This window comes from Poromitra crassiceps, assembly GCF_964638095.1.
Source record: "Poromitra crassiceps genome assembly, chromosome: 1".
Lineage (NCBI taxonomy): Eukaryota > Metazoa > Chordata > Actinopteri > Beryciformes > Melamphaidae > Poromitra > Poromitra crassiceps.
Genome location: NC_139623.1, coordinates 7154291 through 7175051, shown reverse-complemented (window position 1 = coordinate 7175051; position 20761 = coordinate 7154291). Strand labels below are relative to the sequence as shown.

The 20761-nt window shown below is 37.8% G+C and overlaps 1 protein-coding gene across 2 annotated transcripts in view; it reads right to left on the bottom strand.

Annotated features, from left to right (window-relative positions):
- Nucleotides 1-1088: 1088 nt before the first annotated feature.
- The window catches only part of st14 (ST14 transmembrane serine protease matriptase), a 66352-nt gene continuing 46679 nt past the window's right edge, over nucleotides 1089-20761 (bottom strand). For both annotated transcript variants that reach the window (XM_083640122.1, XM_083640123.1), the window contains exons 17-19: nucleotides 19802-20070; nucleotides 3683-3819; nucleotides 1089-2561 (exon numbers count right to left, since the gene is read on the bottom strand). In XM_083640122.1, coding sequence (XP_083496248.1) covers nucleotides 2400-2561; nucleotides 3683-3819; nucleotides 19802-20070 — 568 coding nt within the window. In that variant the 3' untranslated portion in view covers nucleotides 1089-2399. The remainder of the gene's footprint in view (nucleotides 2562-3682; nucleotides 3820-19801; nucleotides 20071-20761) is intronic.

Genomic DNA, 20761 nt, shown 5'->3' with positions numbered 1-20761 from the left:
ACAAATGGCTGAGCCCGTACTTTCTCTCTCTCTGTTGCATGCAAATGATGTGTCTAGTGAAACTCTTCAGCGTTTATGTTCATGTCCATTCCATGTTTGAGAACATTGGTTCCTGCACCTGGCCCAGTTGCATTCCACTTCCAGAGGCCTGGAAGATCTCCAGTATGGAAGCCTGTACTGCCATTGGCCTGAAAAGCTGTTACAGGGCAGCCTGATTCGAGAAGAAAAAGTCACTAAAAGTGAGGAAGTAAAGATCATCGCTTGTCTTTATTTTTATATTTTATATAAGCCTTAATGTACAGCGTGTAAGCTGCTCTATTGTAAAGTATCTTTATATTATATACATATGTATCTATCTTGGTTGATTTTAAGTGGGTCTACAGATTTTCTTTAAGTTGTTCATCAATCACTGAATGCCGTTACTATGCTTTTTTGGAACACAACTAATTGCCATTTGTTTGTTTATTCTTTTTAATAATGTATTAAGAATTTTATTTGCTAAAAAAAAATGAGCGATTGTTGCTTGTACCTTTGTACACATATTTATATTTAAATAAAACCATTTCCGATAAAAGAACTGGCTGCTTTGGGTCCTGTGAGTGGGTCAGCTCAGGAAGGAGGTTCATTGTGTGGATTGGGGGAACGGTGACAAACAAAGCTTCCCATGTTGGCAAGATGATGAATACATAAATTAGTGGCGCTGTCTATGTTGATTTTCCTATTCCCCCAGTGGAGTGCTGCTTTTAATGAAGACAGATGAGATAGTAGAACCCCCCACTGTACGCGTCTCCACCCCCCAAAGCTGACATGCCCATCTCCTAGGGTAATAGGATAGGACTGTGACAAAGGTAGGCATTATTTGACAATATGAGTTTGTCTTGTCACCTCCGTTCCCCAGGTAGACATGCTAGTCACGACAGGGAGGAGAGCTACATGCTCATTACAATTCTACTGTGAGATGGGACAAGGTCTCACAAGACATGCATTTATAACACTAAATGGGACCTAGTCAAAGACAAATAACACAGGTAATGTAATTAGGTCCTGAGGAATCAAGTGAAAGAATGTTTATTATCATAAATCTTTCATATAAAAACACATACAAACAAGCACATTGTAGAAAGATATACAGTACATCCATAATCCAAAATCATAGTGTACATTAATTGCTCATGAAAATAGCTTCTATCTACAATGTCTGGCCCCTCAACCGACTTTTCGAAAAAGACACATTTACGCTTGCATAGTTTGATTGTAAAGCTCTATGTAATCAATAAAAAGGTCTGTTCTCTTCAATATGCAATATTTCGGCTAAATCTTCGGTTTGCTTTTCCAGGATTTTATTTCCATGATTACTCTGAGATAAAAACAAATGATGAGAATGAAAATGAGAAGAAATGAGAAGAAACTCTCATAGGGATAAGAAGTCATTGCATTTCTCTGGCACCCGGTGAAAGCCTATTGATTTGCTTGAGCAGTCAAGGTGCATGGAACTGAAGACCTCATCACCCTGAGCTCAACTGTGCAAAGGCCTATTGGATCTAATCCTCCATCTAAGCTTCTCTGAATAAGGACTTCTGTCAGATCATTCCAGTGTGGCCATAGACCCAGCAAGGCCAGTAAGCAAGTATATCATAGGAATACTGTAGATGTAGTCTGTTTAGACCATATAATCGCATACAATGTTGCAATAACTTAAACAGCATTCTACTCTGATATCAGCAGCACTCCTACAGTATTCTAAGATACTTGATATATTCGAGCCCAAATCTATAAATATCTATAGTATGAGCCCACTGACAGAGTGCACCATGAGAGGATAAAGACATCTCACTTGTTTATAAATAGATACAATATTTAATTTGTTAAAGCCTAAAATCACAATTGGATTTCCAGAGAGCGAAACAGCATTTAGAAACATAACCTTAAAAAAAAAACACACACACACACAATATAAAATGTTCGGATTCTGCCCCCAAGTCATCTAGCATGTAATTACAGCACTTTAAGACAGCATGTCACATTGGACAAATTTAGATAAATATACATATTTCATTATTATTTACATGCAGTGGAGATTCACCAGTGAAACATGACATGACTGGGGCACAAGTGTCTGCTTTGAACCAATAAAAAAAGTGGCTTAAAACTGTACATGTGTGTCTGGGTGGTTGTGTGTATTTGTGCGTGTGTGCGCGCGTGTGCGTGTGTGTGTGTGTGTGTTGTTCCTGTGAGGAGCTGGGTCCATGCAGCAGTGTCCCCAGTGTGAGTCTGTGGCTAAACAAATGGGTGTTGGGGGGACTTGTCCTTAATCAGACTCAAATGTTCCGTCTCCAGTATTTTTAGCAGCATGACGTCAGTCCCCCGCTCCGCTTCCCTCCCTGTCCTCCCAAACATCATCAAACCCCCGTTTCCTTGCGGATCCACTCTCTCAGTTTGGTGACGCGTGAGTAGACGCCGGGCTTGTTCCGACGAGCGCAACCTTCGCCCCAGCTCACGATGCCGGCCTGGAACCACTTCCCACTCTCCTCGAAACACACCAGGGGGCCTCCAGAGTCTCCCTGGCGAGCACGACCAGAGGACAACAGTTATTAGATTGGGTCTGCATGCGAGAGAGTGATGTATGTGTGTGTGTGTGTGTGTGTGTGTGTGTGTGTGTATGTGTGTGTGTGTGTGTATATATACTGTATATATATACAGTATATATATATATACACACACACACACAGTATATATATATATATATATATACACATTGACAGTGGTGGTGTAGTTAGGGATTGTTTGTTGTTGGTCATGATTAACGGTCCGCATCAACAGGGCTGAATCATTGACAGTGGTGGTGTAGTCAGGAATGTCATACCGAATCGACCTGGATAACTAGGCTTAGATAGTGAGGTAATATGCAGTTGTGCGGTGGTAGCATGGAGGGGGGTGTTTCCAGGACGCTGGATTACACCGTTAAGCCTTCTTGAGGTGTCGTGGGCCTAACTTAACGAAACGTCGGTGAAGGAAGGTGCCCACTTGAAAACCCCAATGACATGCTTCATACTGCTGTTGGCTAGGGTAGGTAACTGGTGATTTGTGTCTTGTTTATTAGTTTGTTAGCCTGTTAGCTTGTTTTATTCTGGATTGGGCTTCTAAATCTGTTTTTCCTTGGATTTTGGCACAAGGGATAGTAACATCTTGTCCTGTGTATTAATTAATATATATACAGTATATATATATATATATATAGCTTTTCTGATTTTTCTCTCCATTTTCTCCCCAATTGTACTTGGCCAATTCCCCCTGCTGCTCCACCCCCTCTGCCGATCTGGGGAGAGTTGTAGACTAGCACATGCTCCCTCTGATACATGTGAAGTCGCTTTTCACCTGACAGCGAGGGGTTTCACCGGCAGGACGTAGCACGTGGGAGGGGATCCCCCCCCGAACCCCCAGACACGGCCAATTGTGCCTGTATGTGACACCGGAGCAAGCCAGAGGTAACACAGGCGCTCAAACATGCAGGGAACCTATACCGCTGCACTACCTGGAAGCCAGAGCGTGATCATTGTACCAGTGTGTGAAAACCTACCTATATATATATATATATATATATATATATATACACACCTCTATGTGTGTTGATGCTTTCCTGGAGCTATTCTTCCAGCACTACACACGTGTTGTGGTGTCTCACCTGGCACGCGTCCACTCCTCCGGCCAGGAAGCCGCTGCAGAGCATCCTGGAGGTGACCTGGCCCTCCGTCACCACGTTGCACACCGTGTCGTTGATGATCTTCACCTCCGCCTTCTGCAGCAGGCGCGCAGGGCGACCTGCCAGCACACCGAGAGAGGGGTCAGCACTCTGTCACTCTGTCACGGGACCCTCTGTGTTCGCCACTAACATCAAATGTGTTAATAGGCTGGATTAGTGTTGGCTAATGAAGGTTTAAGAGGCTTCCCAGGAGAGCCAACGTCTGCACAGATATATGGATATGGAAAAAAGCCTTAATGGAATAGAGCAGATTAGAAAAAGATGAGAGAATAAGGAAGGGAGGGCCGAGCGGAAGGGGAGAGAGAAGGATGTCACAATGGGAGAGAGATGAAGGGATGGGAGGGATGTTGGAGAAAAGAAAGAAGACAGGATGGAGTGAGGGAGAGATGAAGGGAAAAGGGAGCAGGGAGGGAAGGAAGATGAAGGGCAGAGATGAAGACCACATCGAGAGAAGGAAGGAAGGAACGGGAATATCTCTGATGCGAGGTGGATATGCACAGCGAAAAAAACACTTTTGTAGATTGGGTCAGTCATAATTGAAGAATATCAGCATACCTGCCAACATTAGGCTGTGAAAGAGGGAGTTCCCCCACATCAGATCAGTCAGGTTCGTCCAAGCTCCATCAGTGATGTGATCCATTGTGTAGTTGATGTATGCTGTCTTGTGTTTAGTTTCATATGATACTGATACTGGATACTTCACTTTGGCTTTAAAATAGATGTGTTAGGTCTTCTAGTTTCATATGATACTGGATACTTCACTTTGGTTTTAAAATAGATGTGTTAGGTCTTCTAGTTTCATATGATACTGGATACTTCACTTTGGCTTTAAAATAGATGTGTTAGGTCTAGTTTCATATGATACTGGATACTTCACTTTGGCTTTAAAATAGATGTGTTAGGTCTTCTAGTTTCATATGATACTGGATACTTCACTTTGGTTTTAAAATAGATGTGTTAGGTCTTCTAGTTTCATATGATACTGGATACTTCACTTTGGTTTTAAAATAGATGTGTTAGGTCTTCTAGTTTCATATGATACTGGATACTTCACTTTGGTTTTAAAATAGATGTGTTAGGTCTTCTAGTTTCATATGATACTGGATACTTCACTTTGGTTTTAAAATAGATGTGTTAGGTCTTCTAGTTTCATATGATACTGGATACTTCACTTTGGCTTTAAAATAGATGTGTTAGGTCTTCTAGTTTCATATGATACTGGATACTTCACTTTGGCTTTAAAATAGATGTGTTAGGTCTTCTAGTTTCATATGATACTGGATACTTCACTTTGGCTTTTAAATAGATGTGTTAGGTCTTCTAGTTTCATATGATACTGGATACTTCACTTTGGCTTTAAAATAGATGTGTTAGGTCTTCTAGTTTCATATGATACTGGATACTTCACTTTGGCTTTAAAATAGATGTGTTAGGTCTTCTAGTTTCATATGCTACTGGATACTTCACTTTGGCTTTAAAATAGATGTGTTAGGTCTTCTAGTTTCATATGATACTGGATACTTCACTTTGGCTTTAAAATAGATGTGTTAGGTCTTCTAGTTTCATATGATACTGGATACTTCACTTTGGCTTTAAAATAGATGTGTTAGGTCTTCTAGTTTCATATGATACTGGATACTTCACTTTGGCTTTAAAATAGATGTGTTAGGTCTTCTAGTTTCATATTGGATACTGGATACTTCACTTTGGCTTTAAAATAGATGTGTTAGGTCTTCTAGTTTCATATTGGATACTGGATACTTCACTTTGGCTTTAAAATAGATGTGTTAGGTCTTCTAGTTTCATATGATACTGGATACTTCACTTTGGTTTTAAATAGATGTGTTAGGTCTTCTAGTTTCATATTGGATACTGGATACTTCACTTTGGCTTTTAAATAGATGTGTTAGGTCTTCTAGTTTCATATGATACTGGATACTTCAGTTTGGCTTTAAAATAGATGTGTTAGGTCTTCTAGTTTCATATTGGATACTGGATACTTCACTTTGGCTTTAAAATAGATGTGTTAGGTCTTCTAGTTTCATATGATACTGGATACTTCACTTTGGCTTTAAAATAGATGTGTTAGGTCTTCTAGTTTCATATGATACTGGATACTTCACTTTGGCTTTTAAATAGATGTGTTAGGTCTTCTAGTTTCATATGATACTGGATACTTCAGTTTGGCTTTAAAATAGATGTGTTAGGTCTTCTAGTTTCATATGATACTGGATACTTCACTTTGGCTTTAAAATAGATGTGTTAGGTCTTCTAGTTTCATATGATACTGGATACTTCACTTTGGTTTTAAATAGATGTGTTAGGTCTTCTAGTTTCATATTGGATACTGGATACTTCACTTTGGCTTTTAAATAGATGTGTTAGGTCTTCTAGTTTCATATGATACTGGATACTTCAGTTTGGCTTTAAAATAGATGTGTTAGGTCTTCTAGTTTCATATTGGATACTGGATACTTCACTTTGGCTTTAAAATAGATGTGTTAGGTCTTCTAGTTTCATATGATACTGGATACTTCACTTTGGCTTTAAAATAGATGTGTTAGGTATTCTAGTTTCATATGATACTGGATACTTCACTTTGGCTTTAAAATAGATGTGTTAGGTCTTCTAGTTTCATATGATACTGGATACTTCAGTTTGGCTTTAAAATAGATGTGTTAGGTCTTCTAGTTTCATATTGGATACTGGATACTTCACTTTGGCTTTAAAATAGATGTGTTAGGTCTTCTAGTTTCATATGATACTGGATACTTCACTTTGGCTTTTAAATAGATGTGTTAGGTCTTCTAGTTTCATATGATACTGGATACTTCACTTTGGCTTTTAAATAGATGTGTTAGGTCTTCTAGTTTCATATGATACTGGATACTTCACTTTGGCTTTAAAATAGATGTGTTAGGTCTTCTAGTTTCATATTGGATACTGGATACTTCACTTTGGCTTTAAAATAGATGTGTTAGGTCTTCTAGTTTCATATGATACTGGATACTTCACTTTGGTTTTAAATAGATGTGTTAGGTCTTCTAGTTTCATATTGGATACTGGATACTTCACTTTGGCTTTTAAATAGATGTGTTAGGTCTTCTAGTTTCATATGATACTGGATACTTCAGTTTGGCTTTAAAATAGATGTGTTAGGTCTTCTAGTTTCATATTGGATACTGGATACTTCACTTTGGCTTTAAAATAGATGTGTTAGGTCTTCTAGTTTCATATGATACTGGATACTTCACTTTGGCTTTAAAATAGATGTGTTAGGTCTTCTAGTTTCATATGATACTGGATACTTCACTTTGGCTTTTAAATAGATGTGTTAGGTCTTCTAGTTTCATATGATACTGGATACTTCACTTTGGCTTTAAAATAGATGTGTTAGGTCTTCTAGTTTCATATTGGATACTGGATACTTCACTTTGGCTTTAAAATAGATGTGTTAGGTCTTCTAGTTTCATATGATACTGGATACTTCACTTTGGCTTTAAAATATATGTGTTAGGTCTTCTAGTTTCATATGATACTGGATACTTCACTTTGGCTTTAAAATAGATGTGTTAGGTCTTCTAGTTTCATATGATACTGGATACTTCACTTTGGCTTTAAAATAGATGTGTTAGGTCTTCTAGTTTCATATGATACTGGATACTTCACTTTGGCTTTTAAATAGATGTGTTAGGTCTTCTAGTTTCATATGATACTGGATACTTCACTTTGGCTTTAAAATATATGTGTTAGGTCTTCTAGTTTCATATGATACTGGATACTTCACTTTGGCTTTAAAATAGATGTGTTAGGTCTTCTAGTTTCATATGATATTGGATGCTTCAGTTTGGCTTTAAAATAGATGTGTTAGGTCTTCTAGTTTCATATTGGATACTGGATACTTCACTTTGGCTTTAAAATAGATGTGTTAGGTCTTCTAATTTCATATGATACTGGATACTTCACTTTGGCTTTAAAATATATGTGTTAGGTCTTCTAGTTTCATATGATACTGGATACTTCACTTTGGCTTTAAAATAGATGTGTTAGGTCTTCTAGTTTCATATGATACTGGATACTTCACTTTGGCTTTAAAATAGATGTGTTAGGTCTTCTAGTTTCATATGATACTGGATACTTCACTTTGGCTTTTAAATAGATGTGTTAGGTCTTCTAGTTTCATATGATACTGGATACTTCACTTTGGCTTTTAAATAGATGTGTTAGGTCTTCTAGTTTCATATGATACTGGATACTTCACTTTGGTTTTAAAATAGATGTGTTAGGTCTTCTAGTTTCATATGATACTGGATACTTCACTTTGGCTTTTAAATAGATGTGTTAGGTCTTCTAGTTTCATATGATACTGGATACTTCACTTTGGTTTTAAAATAGATGTGTTAGGTCTTCTAGTTTCATATGATACTGGATACTTCACTTTGGCTTTTAAATAGATGTGTTAGGTCTTCTAGTTTCATATGATACTGGATACTTCACTTTGGCTTTAAAATAGATGTGTTAGGTCTTCTAGTTTCATATGATACTGGATACTTCACTTTGGCTTTAAAATAGATGTGTTAGGTCTTCTAGTTTCATATGATACTGGATACTTCACTTTGGCTTTAAAATAGATGTGTTAGGTCTTCTAATTTCATATAATACTGGATACTTCACTTTGGCTTTAAAATAGATGTGTTAGGTCTTCTAGTTTCATATGATACTGGATACTTCACTTTGGCTTTAAAATAGATGTGTTAGGTCTTCTAGTTTCATATGATACTGGATACTTCACTTTGGCTTTAAAATAGATGTGTTAGGTCTAGTTTCATATGATACTGGATACTTCACTTTGGTTTTAAAATAGATGTGCTAGGTCTAGTTTAATATGATACTGGATACTTCACTTTGGTTTTAAAATATATGTGTTAGGTCTTCTAGTTTCATATGATACAGGATACTGCACTTTGGCTTTAAAATAGATGTGTTAGGTCTTCTAGTTTCATATGATACTGGATACTTCACTTTGGCTTTAAAACAGATGTGTTAGGTCTTCTAGTTTCATATGATACTGGATACTTCACTTTGGCTTTAAAATAGATGTGTTAGGTCTTCTAGTTTCATATGATACTGGATACTTCACTTTGGCTTTAAAATAGATGTGTTAGGTCTAGTTTCATATGATACTGGATACTTCACTTTGGTTTTAAAATAGATGTGCTAGGTCTAGTTTAATATGATACTGGATACTTCACTTTGGTTTTAAAATAGATGTGTTAGGTCTTCTAGTTTCATATGATACTGGATACTGCACTTTGGCTTTAAAATAGATGTGTTAGGTCTTCTAGTTTCATATGATACTGGATACTTCACTTTGGCTTTAAAATAGATGTGTTAGGTCTTCTAGTTTCATATGATACTGGATACTTCACTTTGGCTTTAAAATAGATGTGTTAGGTCTTCTAGTTTCATATGATACTGGATACTTCACTTTGGCTTTAAAATATATGTGTTATGTCTTCTAGTTTCATATGATACTGGATACTTCACTTTGGCTTTAAAATAGATGTGTTAGGTCTTCTAGTTTCATATGATACTGGATACTTCACTTTGGCTTTAAATAGATGTGTTAGGTCTTCTAGTTTCATATGATACTGGATACTTCACTTTGGCTTTAAAATAGATGTGTTAGGTCTAGTTTCATATGATACTGGATACTTCACTTTGGTTTTAAAATAGATGTGTCAGGTCTTCTAGTTTCATATGCTACTGGATACTTCACTTTGGCTTTAAAATAGATGTGTTAGGTCTTCTAGTTTCATATGATACTGGATACTTCACTTTGGTTTTAAAATAGATGTGTTAGGTCTTCTAGTTTCATATGATACTGGATACTTCACTTTGGTTTTAAAATAGATGTGTTAGGTCTTCTAGTTTCATATGATACTGGATACTTCACTTTGGCTTTAAAATAGATGTGTTAGGTCTTCTAGTTTCATATGATACTGGATATTTCACTTTGGTTTTAAAATAGATGTGTTAGGTCTTCTAGTTTCATATGATACTGGATACTTCACTTTGGCTTTAAAATAGATGTGTTAGGTCTAGTTTCATATGATACTGGATACTTCACTTTGGTTTTAAAATAGATGTGTTAGGTCTTCTAGTTTCATATGCTACTGGATACTTCACTTTGGCTTTAAAATAGATGTGTTAGGTCTTCTAGTTTCATATGATACTGGATACTTCACTTTGGCTTTAAAATATATGTGTTAGGTCTTCTAGTTTCATATGATACTGGATACTTCACTTTGGCTTTAAAATAGATGTGTTAGGTCTTCTAGTTTCATATGATACTGGATACTTCACTTTGGCTTTACATAGATGTGTTAGGTCTTCTAGTTTCATATTGGATACTGGATACTTCACTTTGGCTTTAAAATAGATGTGTTAGGTCTTCTAGTTTCATATGATACTGGATACTTCACTTTGGCTTTATAATAGATGTGTTAGGTCTTCTAGTTTCATATGATACTGGATACTTCACTTTGGCTTTAAAATATATGTGTTATGTGTTCTAGTTTCATATGATACTGGATACTTCACTTTGGCTTTAAAATAGATGTGTTAGGTCTAGTTTCATATGATACTGGATACTTCACTTTGGTTTTAAAATAGATGTGCTAGGTCTAGTTTCATATGATACTGGATACTTCACTTTGGTTTTAAAATAGATGTGTTAGGTCTTCTAGTTTCATATGATACTGGATACTGCACTTTGGCTTTAAAATAGATGTGTTAGGTCTTCTAGTTTCATATGATACTGGATACTTCACTTTGGCTTTAAAATAGATGTGTTAGGTCTTCTAGTTTCATATGATACTGGATACTTCACTTTGGCTTTAAAATAGATGTGTTAGGTCTTCTAGTTTCATATGATACTGGATACTTCACTTTGGCTTTAAAATATATGTGTTATGTCTTCTAGTTTCATATGATACTGGATACTTCACTTTGGCTTTAAAATAGATGTGTTAGGTCTTCTAGTTTCATATGATACTGGATACTTCACTTTGGCTTTAAATAGATGTGTTAGGTCTTCTAGTTTCATATGATACTGGATACTTCACTTTGGCTTTAAAATAGATGTGTTAGGTCTAGTTTCATATGATACTGGATACTTCACTTTGGTTTTAAAATAGATGTGTCAGGTCTTCTAGTTTCATATGCTACTGGATACTTCACTTTGGCTTTAAAATAGATGTGTTAGGTCTTCTAGTTTCATATGATACTGGATACTTCACTTTGGTTTTAAAATAGATGTGTTAGGTCTTCTAGTTTCATATGATACTGGATACTTCACTTTGGCTTTAAAATAGATGTGTTAGGTCTAGTTTCATATGATACTGGATACTTCACTTTGGTTTTAAAATAGATGTGTTAGGTCTTCTAGTTTCATATGCTACTGGATACTTCACTTTGGCTTTAAAATAGATGTGTTAGGTCTTCTAGTTTCATATGATACTGGATACTTCACTTTGGCTTTAAAATAGATGTGTTAGGTCTTCTAGTTTCATATGATACTGGATACTTCACTTTGGCTTTAAAATAGATGTGTTAGGTCTTCTAGTTTCATATGATAATGGATACTTCACTTTGGTTTTAAAATATATGTGTTAGGTCTTCTAGTTTCATATGATACTGGATACTTCACTTTGGCTTTAAAATAGATGTGTTAGGTCTTCTAGTTTCATATTGTTGTGAATTGTTTGATTTGAGTAATTAAATAAGGCAATTAATAGTAATAAATAGAATAAATATCAATAAATAGTCAAAAGATTATAGTTTCTCATCATAGCTAAAATATATGATATTTACAGTATTTACAGTTACTATATTTACTACAAATGCGACATGTATTAAGAAATCTGGTAATGATAATTTCATTTATGCTTTACTTGTCATGCACGGATTATTTCATGTTCGTTTCCTGTTTCATGCATAGGCGCTTTTACTTTGAAACTCCAAGACGGATGTGTCTGCCTTATGCAGTGAACTAGCTTAACCTCGCTAGAGTGTATTGTGTTTGCAAGATGGACCTGCGGTCCACTGTTTATCTCCTCATGCTGCAGCTACGTTGGAGAAAATAAAGTTTCAGTTCATCAAACCCGTTCTGGTCATTATCAAGGTAAAGAAGAAGCTTCTAATATACAACATGTTGGTGCCGAAAACGCGGGAATCAGATCGATACATGATTGAACTTTGAAGTTGGAAGCTAAGTTAGCTAAACGGTAGCTAACGCTAACAACAGAAATGGCCGAGCTCTTTGAACGGATGAAGAAGAAACGGGGGACGATCCGTGCCTCAACAACAAAGCTGCTAACGCGCATGGAAGAGGAGGTGGGGGAAGATCTGCCTGACTATGAGAAACTCCGTGAAATGCTTGCAGTATTGTCATCAAAAGAAGAAACTTTACTGGATTTAGACAAAGGCATTGAGGATAAAACTCATACGGACGATCTGGAGGCAGAGATTGCAAGCACACAGGACTACCAGGACCGCATTCTCACGTGGAAAGCTCGAGCCAGCAGGCTTATTGAGAAGACACAGGAGCCTGTGAGAGTGCGGGTGAGCGATGCAAGTTCAAATTCAGTCAGATCACCAAGTCAACAGACTGTTAAACTGCCCAAGCTAGTGATAGATAAATACAGTGGAGAGATAAGCCAGTGGCAAGAATTCTGGTCTCAATATGAAACAGCTATTCATAACAACAACACGCTGTGCAAGAGGGAGAAATTCACGTACCTAAAATCGTATCTGACTGGAGCAGCAGCAAGAGCTGTAGCAGGACTTGCTATGACCGATGGGAATTATGATGCAGCAATAGAGTTGCTACAGAACCGTTTTGGAAGAAAAGACATTGTAGTAAGTGCACATATGTCAAAATTACTCACCTTAACTCCAGTGAAAAGATCTGCAGATATAGTAGCTCTCAGGCACCTGTACGATGAATGTGAAATACAGATTCGCAGTCTAGAATCCTTAGGGGTTCACAGTGACACATATGGCTGCCTGCTATGCCCAGTACTACTGCAGCTCATACCAGATGACATAGCATTAGCCTACACACGCAAGTCAGACTCCAGCGGTGAATGGAAGGTGCTCGAACTAATACAGTTCCTGCAAAATGAAGTGCAAAGCAGAGAGAGAGCACTTCAGCTAACCAGACCAAATCAAACCAGACCAGATCAAAGGGACATTCCGCCAAGTAATAGGTCATTCAGTAAGCCATCCTCCTTCAGTGAAACCAGACCTAAAAGATGGAGTATGCCCTCAGCAGCTACACTGCACACAGCGAGTACTGTGCCTCAGACATGTGTATATTGTGACAGTGCTAACCATAAACCAGAACATTGTCCAGAACATTCTGTGGCTGCTCGTAAAGAGAAATTGAGAAAATTGGGAAGATGCTATGTATGCTTAGGCCCGAAACACATTGCCAAATTCTGCAGAATTAAAGGTGTTTCATGTGCCTTGTGTGGTCGCAGACATCACCAGTCAGTCTGTGATCAAAGTGAAGCAAAGCCAGACAGTGACAATGTCCAGACAGACACCGTGGTCTCCTCTGTGTCCAACACCATGAAACTGAAAGCTAACGTTCAGGACACAGTACTGCTCCAGACAGTCAAGGCATGGACAGAGGGCCCAGCTGGGAGAAAAATCGTGCGCTGTCTCTTAGATGGAGGCAGCCAGAGAAGCTTCATTCATGAGGGTGTGGTGAAGGCGCTAAAACTTCCAGTGGTGAGGCAAGAGACACTTAATCTACACACCTTTGGATCTACTGCTCCTGTAACAGCACAACGCAACATTGTGAAGGTATCGCTGGAGAACGTGTGGAACACACAGCAAAGAATTGTGATCGAAGCAGTAGAAACCCCTCAAGTGTGCACTGCTATAATAAAGGTCCCTAGTTTACCCATCCAAGAAGAGTTAAAGAAAAATGGTCTGCAGCTTGCTGATTTTCCTCTGGAGGGCGCTAATGATCCAGAACTGTCAGTATTGATAGGATCAGACTATTACTGGCAAATAGTGTCTGGCAAGGTCCAGAGGATAACAAAAACACTAGTAGCCATAGAAAGCACCTTTGGCTGGGCTTTACAAGGGCCAGTCTCATCATCCAGTGTAACCGACGCCACATGCATGCACATCAGTGTATGCGAGGAAACCCAGATCTCAAAACAGCTGCACGCCTTTTGGGAGGTAGAGTCACTGGGAATTGTTCATGAACAAACTCAGATCCCAGAGCAAACAGAGGCTCTCCAGAACTTTGAACAGACTACAACATGCAAGGATGGCCGCTACCAAGTTGAGTTACCATGGCGCCCCGACAGCTCAGCTCTTCCAGACAACTTCAGGGTCGCAAAAGGACGGTTTGAAAGCCTCAAGAGGAGACTAAAAATGGATGCAACCTTGTATTCAAGGTACAATGATGTCATGCAGGATTACCTGGAGCAAGGCATCTGTGAGGATGTACCAAAGAGCACTTCAGCAGCAGAACAAACAGAGACTGTGAAATACTACATGCCACATCATGCTGTTCTTCGAGAGGACAAGGTAACTACAAAACTGAGAGTAGTATTTGATGCGTCATCACACGAGGAGGGCTGCCCATCCCTAAATGACTGTTTACTGACAGGGCCAAACCTTAACCCAAATCTGCTAGATGTGCTAATCAAGTTCAGACTCCATAAGATAGCCTTCACTGCAGATATTACCAAGGCTTTCCTGCAGATAGCTCTAGCAGAGAAAGACAAAGATGCTGTTAGGTTCCTGTGGCTACATGGACCTCCAACCAAAGACTGTGAAAATGAGCTGCGCATCATGAGAATGAGTAGAGTAGTATTTGGAGTCTCACCCAGCCCATTCCTGTTAGCTGCAACAATAAGAAAACATATCAAACAGTATGAAACAGAGCAGTCTAAGACAGTGGAGACGCTGAGAGAGTCTCTCTATGTAGATGATTTTATCTCCAGCTCAGATGATGTGGATGAGGCACTTGCTGTTACCACAACAGCAAAAGAGATTCTGTCACATGCAAGCATGAACCTGTGCAAATGGGTTACAAATTCCCCAGAGCTAAGAGCCAAGTGGACAGAAAAGGGATTTGAGCATGCACCCGAAACAGACACAGTTGGAAATGTGCTGAAGGTGTTAGGATTAGTGTGGAGCTAATAGCTAGTGAAGAAAATGGTCTCACACTGTTACATTTGTAGGAGACTGAAGGTGAAACCAGCGCAGCAAGTGACAGCGCCACTACCCAGAGACAGAGTCACAGAGTCCCCACCCTTTGAAGTTACGGGGGTAGATTTTGCAGGGCCATTATATGTCAAGTCTAGTGGTCAGTCAAGTGGTCAGGCTAAGGCATATATTGCACTTTTCACATGTGCTGTCACCAGGGCAGTGCATTTAGAGCTCGTCACAGATCTGACAACTGAAAGGTTTCTCTTAGCCTTAAAGAGGTTTATTGCAAGGCGAGGGCTGTGTAAAGTTATTTACTCGGATAATGCCAAGACCTTCAAACGAGCAGACAAGGATCTGAAAGAGCTATGGCAGTCAATCAGAGAATCAGAGCTAACGCAGTTCTTCACTGACAAAGGGATCACCTGGAAGTTTATTGCCGAGCGAGCCGCTTGGTGGGGGGGCTTCTGGGAGAGACTTGTGAGATCTGTAAAAACGTGTCTAAAGAGAACCCTGGGGAAGGCCTCACTAAACTTTGAGGAACTGACAACCATGCTAGCTGAGGTAGAGGCTGTGTTAAACTCCAGGCCACTCTCGTATGTGGACAGTGATGCATCAGAGCCGCAGCCACTTACACCCTCACACTTCCTGGTTGGAAAAAGACTAACTTCTCTGCCACCAAAGAATATGCTTCCACCATCTCAGGCAACCAATGTGAGCAGAGAGGACATGGGTCGGAGGTGGAAGTACCGGCAAAGACTCCTAACCAGCTTTTGGAACAGCTGGAGAAAGGACTACCTGATGGACTTGAAATCGGCTCACAAGTGTGAGACACCTGTACCCACTGTGCTGAAGGTGGGAGATGTCGTCCTGATCGGTGAGGACAATGTACCCCGGCAGACCTGGAAAATGGGCAGGATAACAGAGCTCTTTCCAGGGAGAGATGGACTCGTACGCTCATGTACTGTTCGTACCACCACGGGCAGTTTGTTGAAGAGACCCATTCAGTTGATATATCCTTTAGAGATTAGTTAAAGAGATGACTAATAAGGAGTGATGAACAGTTGTTCATCGGGCGGGAGTGTTGTGAATTGTTTGATTTGAGTAATTAAATAAGGCAATTAATAGTAATAAATAGAATAAATATCAATAAATAGTCAAAAGATTATAGTTTCTCATCATAGCTAAAATATATGATATTTACAGTATTTACAGTTACTATATTTACTACAAATGCGACATGTATTAAGAAATCTGGTAATGATAATTTCATTTATGCTTTACTTGTCATGCACGGATTATTTCATGTTCGTTTCCTGTTTCATGCATAGGCGCTTTTACTTTGAAACTCCAAGACGGATGTGTCTGCCTTATGCAGTGAACTAGCTTAACCTCGCTAGAGTGTATTGTGTTTGCAAGATGGACCTGCGGTCCACTGTTTATCTCCTCATGCTGCAGCTACGTTGGAGAAAATAAAGTTTCAGTTCATCAAACCCGTTCTGGTCATTATCAAGGTAAAGAAGAAGCTTCTAATATACAACAATATGATACTGGATACTTCACTTTGGCTTTACATAGATGTGTTAGGTCTTCTAGTTTCATATTGGATACTGGATACTTCACTTTGGCTTTAAAATAGATGTGTTAGGTCTTCTAGTTTCATATTGGATACTGGATACTTCACTTTGGCTTTAAAATAGATGTGTTAGGACTTCTAGTTTCATATGATACTGGATACTTCACTTTGGCTTTAAAATAGATGTGTTAGGTCTTCTAGTTTCATATGATACTGGATACTTCACTTTGGCTTTAAAATAGATGTGTTAGGTCTTCTAGTTTCATATGATACTGGATACTTCACTTTGGCTTTAAAATAGATGTGTTAGGTCTTCTAGTTTCATATGATACTGGATACTTCACTTTGGTTTTAAAATAGATGTGTTAGGTCTTTTAGTTTAATATGATACTGGATACTTCACTTTGGCTTTACATAGATGTGTTAGGTCTTCTAGTTTCATATTGGATACTGGATACTTCACTTTGGCTTTAAAATAGATGTGTTAGGTCTTCTAGTTTCATATTGGATACTGGATACTTCACTTTGGCTTTAAAATAGATGTGTTAGGACTTCTAGTTTCATATGATACTGGATACTTCACTTTGGCTTTAAAATAGATGTGTTAGGTCTTCTAGTTTCATATGATACTGGATACTTCACTTTGGCTTTAAAATAGATGTGTTAGGTCTTCTAGTTTCATATGATACTGGATACTTCACTTTGGCTTTAAAATAGATGTGTTAGGTCTTCTAGTTTCATATGATACTGGATACTTCACTTTGGTTTTAAAATAGATGTGTTAGGTCTTTTAGTTTAATATGATATTGGATACTTCACTTTGGTTTTAAAATAGATGTGTTAGGTCTTCTAGTTTCATATGATACTGGATACTTCACTTTGGTTTTAAAATAGATGTGTTAGGTCTTCTAGTTTCATATGATACTGGATACTTCACTTTGGCTTTAAAATAGATGTGTTAGGTCTTCTAGTTTCATATGCTACTGGATACTTCACTTTGGTTTTAAAATAGATGTGTTAGGTCTTCTAGTTTCATATGATACTGGATACTTCACTTTGGTTTTAAAATAGATGTGTTAGGTCTTCTAGTTTCATATGATACTGGATACTTCACTTTGGCTTTAAAATAGATGTGTTAGGTCTTCTAGTTTCATATGCTACTGGATACTTCACTTTGGCTTTAAAATAGATGTGTTAGGTCTTCTAGTTTCATATGATACTGGATACTTCACTTTGGTTTTAAAATAGATGTGTTAGGTCTTCTAGTTTCATATGATACTGGATACTTCACTTTGGCTTTAAAATAGATGTGTTAGGTCTTCTAGTTTCATATGATACTGGATACTTCACTTTGGCTTTACATAGATGTGTTAGGTCTTCTAGTTTCATATTGGATACTGGATACTTCACTTTGGCTTTAAAATAGATGTGTTAGGTCTTCTAGTTTCATATTGGATACTGGATACTTCACTTTGGCTTTAAAATAGATGTGTTAGGACTTCTAGTTTCATATGATACTGGATACTTCACTTTGGCTTTAAAATAGATGTGTTAGGTCTTCTAGTTTCATATGATACTGGATACTTCACTTTGGCTTTAAAATAGATGTGTTAGGTCTTCTAGTTTCATATGATACTGGATACTTCACTTTGGCTTTAAAATAGATGTGTTAGGTCTTCTAGTTTCATATGATACTGGATACTTCACTTTGGTTTTAAAATAGATGTGTTAGGTCTTTTAGTTTAATATGATACTGGATACTTCACTTTGGCTTTACATAGATGTGTTAGGTCTTCTAGTTTCATATTGGATACTGGATACTTCACTTTGGCTTTAAAATAGATGTGTTAGGTCTTCTAGTTTCATATTGGATACTGGATACTTCACTTTGGCTTTAAAATAGATGTGTTAGGACTTCTAGTTTCATATGATACTGGATACTTCACTTTGGCTTTAAAATAGATGTGTTAGGTCTTCTAGTTTCATATGATACTGGATACTTCACTTTGGCTTTAAAATAGATGTGTTAGGTCTTCTAGTTTCATATGATACTGGATACTTCACTTTGGCTTTAAAATAGATGTGTTAGGTCTTCTAGTTTCATATTGGATACTGGATACTTCACTTTGGCTTTAAAATAGATGTGTTAGGTCTTCTAGTTTCATATGATACTGGATACTTCACTTTGGCTTTAAAATAGATGTGTTAGGTCTTCTAGTTTCATATGATACTGGATACTTCACTTTGGCTTTAAAATAGATGTGTTAGGTCTTCTAGTTTCATATTGGATACTGGATACTTCACTTTGGTTTTAAAATAGATGTGTTAGGTCTTCTAGTTTCATATGATACTGGATACTTCACTTTGGCTTTAAAATAGATGTGTTAGGTCTTCTAGTTTCATATTGGATACTGGATACTTCACTTTGGCTTTAAAATAGATGTGTTAGGTCTTCTAGTTTCATATGATACTGGATACTTCACTTTGGTTTTAAAATAGATGTGTTAGGTCTTTTAGTTTAATATGATATTGGATGCTTCACTTTGGCTTTAAAATAGATGTGTTGGGTCTTCTAGTTTCATATGATACTGGATACTTCAGTTTGGCTTTTAAATAGATGTTAGGTCTTGTAGTTTCATATGATACTGGATACTTCACTTTGGTTTTAAAATAGATGTGTTAGGTCTTCTAGTTTCATATGATACTGGATACTTCACTTTGGTTTTAAAATAGATGTGTTAGGTCTTCTAGTTTCATATGATACTGGATACTTCACTTTGGCTTTAAAATAGATGTGTTAGGTCTTCTAGTTTCATATTGGATACTGGATACTTCACTTTGGCTTTAAAATAGATGTGTTAGGTCTTCTAGTTTCATATGATACTGGATACTTCACTTTGGCTTTACATAGATGTGTTAGGTCTTCTAGTTTCATATTGGATACTGGATACTTCACTTTGGCTTTAAAATAGATGTGTTAGGTCTTCTAGTTTCATATGATACTGGATACTTCACTTTGGCTTTAAAATAGATGTGTTAGGTCTTCTAGTTTCATATGATACTACCAATCGGGAGCGCAGCAGGAGAAAGGGTTAAAAATAGGGAGACTTCCGGCAGGTATGTATCAGTGTGCATATTCAAAATGAGGAAACAATCACTTACAGTAAAAAAGCAGAAGAAGAAGAAAAAGGCCACAGTTCAGCCAGAAATCAGCACCCCGTTCACCTTACCTCCTTCTCGGACCGTGCCCCAGCCGGTGACCCAGCAGGACATGCCGGCGGGGAAGACGTGGGAGGTGGCGGGCAGGCAGATGGGGTGGATGGTGTTGGTGAACTCCAGCGCCTCGCTGACCTCCAACAGAGCGATGTCATAGTCAAAGGTCATCTGGTTGTAGTCTGGGTGGGTGATGATTTTCTTCAGTGGACGGCGCTGGACGTCATCCTGGTTGTACTGGTTCTGCATGCCACTGTAGGACTGCCAGTTGGATGCCACATGGTTCCTGAAATAGTGCATACAGGGTCACTTTTGATTTGTTTGCACACGTGCACCAAGCTACAGTGATATATATATATATATATATATATATGTATGTATATATGTATATATATATATATATATATATATATATATATATATATATACAGTATGCATATACATACATTATTTGCTACAAAATGAATATATGATATTGAGGAAAACCTAATAGCATTGTACAGTGAATATCATTACTGAGTCTCTGAAGGATTCTCTGCTCTAACACAATGGAAGTGAATCAGGTCAAACGGCATGGCTAGTGCTCCACCTACAGGCTGCTCTGATAAATGCAGCACTCTGTTATCAATGATGGGATGCAAATTTAGCCCCCAAGGTTTTTCTGAATTAACTGTATCATTAGGGGCTAATTTCCAGACTATGTAATTTGTACATAAATTGCTCTCTGTTGAGCAAAATACTATCCGCCCCCCCATCAGAATGCAGTTAAATGTATGAGAAGGGATATTGTATAATCAGATCTAAGAAAATGAAAAACAACGTCATGAATAATAAAAAGTAAAATAAAATAAAATAAGGGAACAATAACAGTCATAAAATACATAAGAGAGAAATTGCTCCAGATGACATTTGTCATCTCTCTGTTACCAGAGGAAAAGTATAGTGGCTTATTGCAGTGCTTGGTACAGTCTTACAGC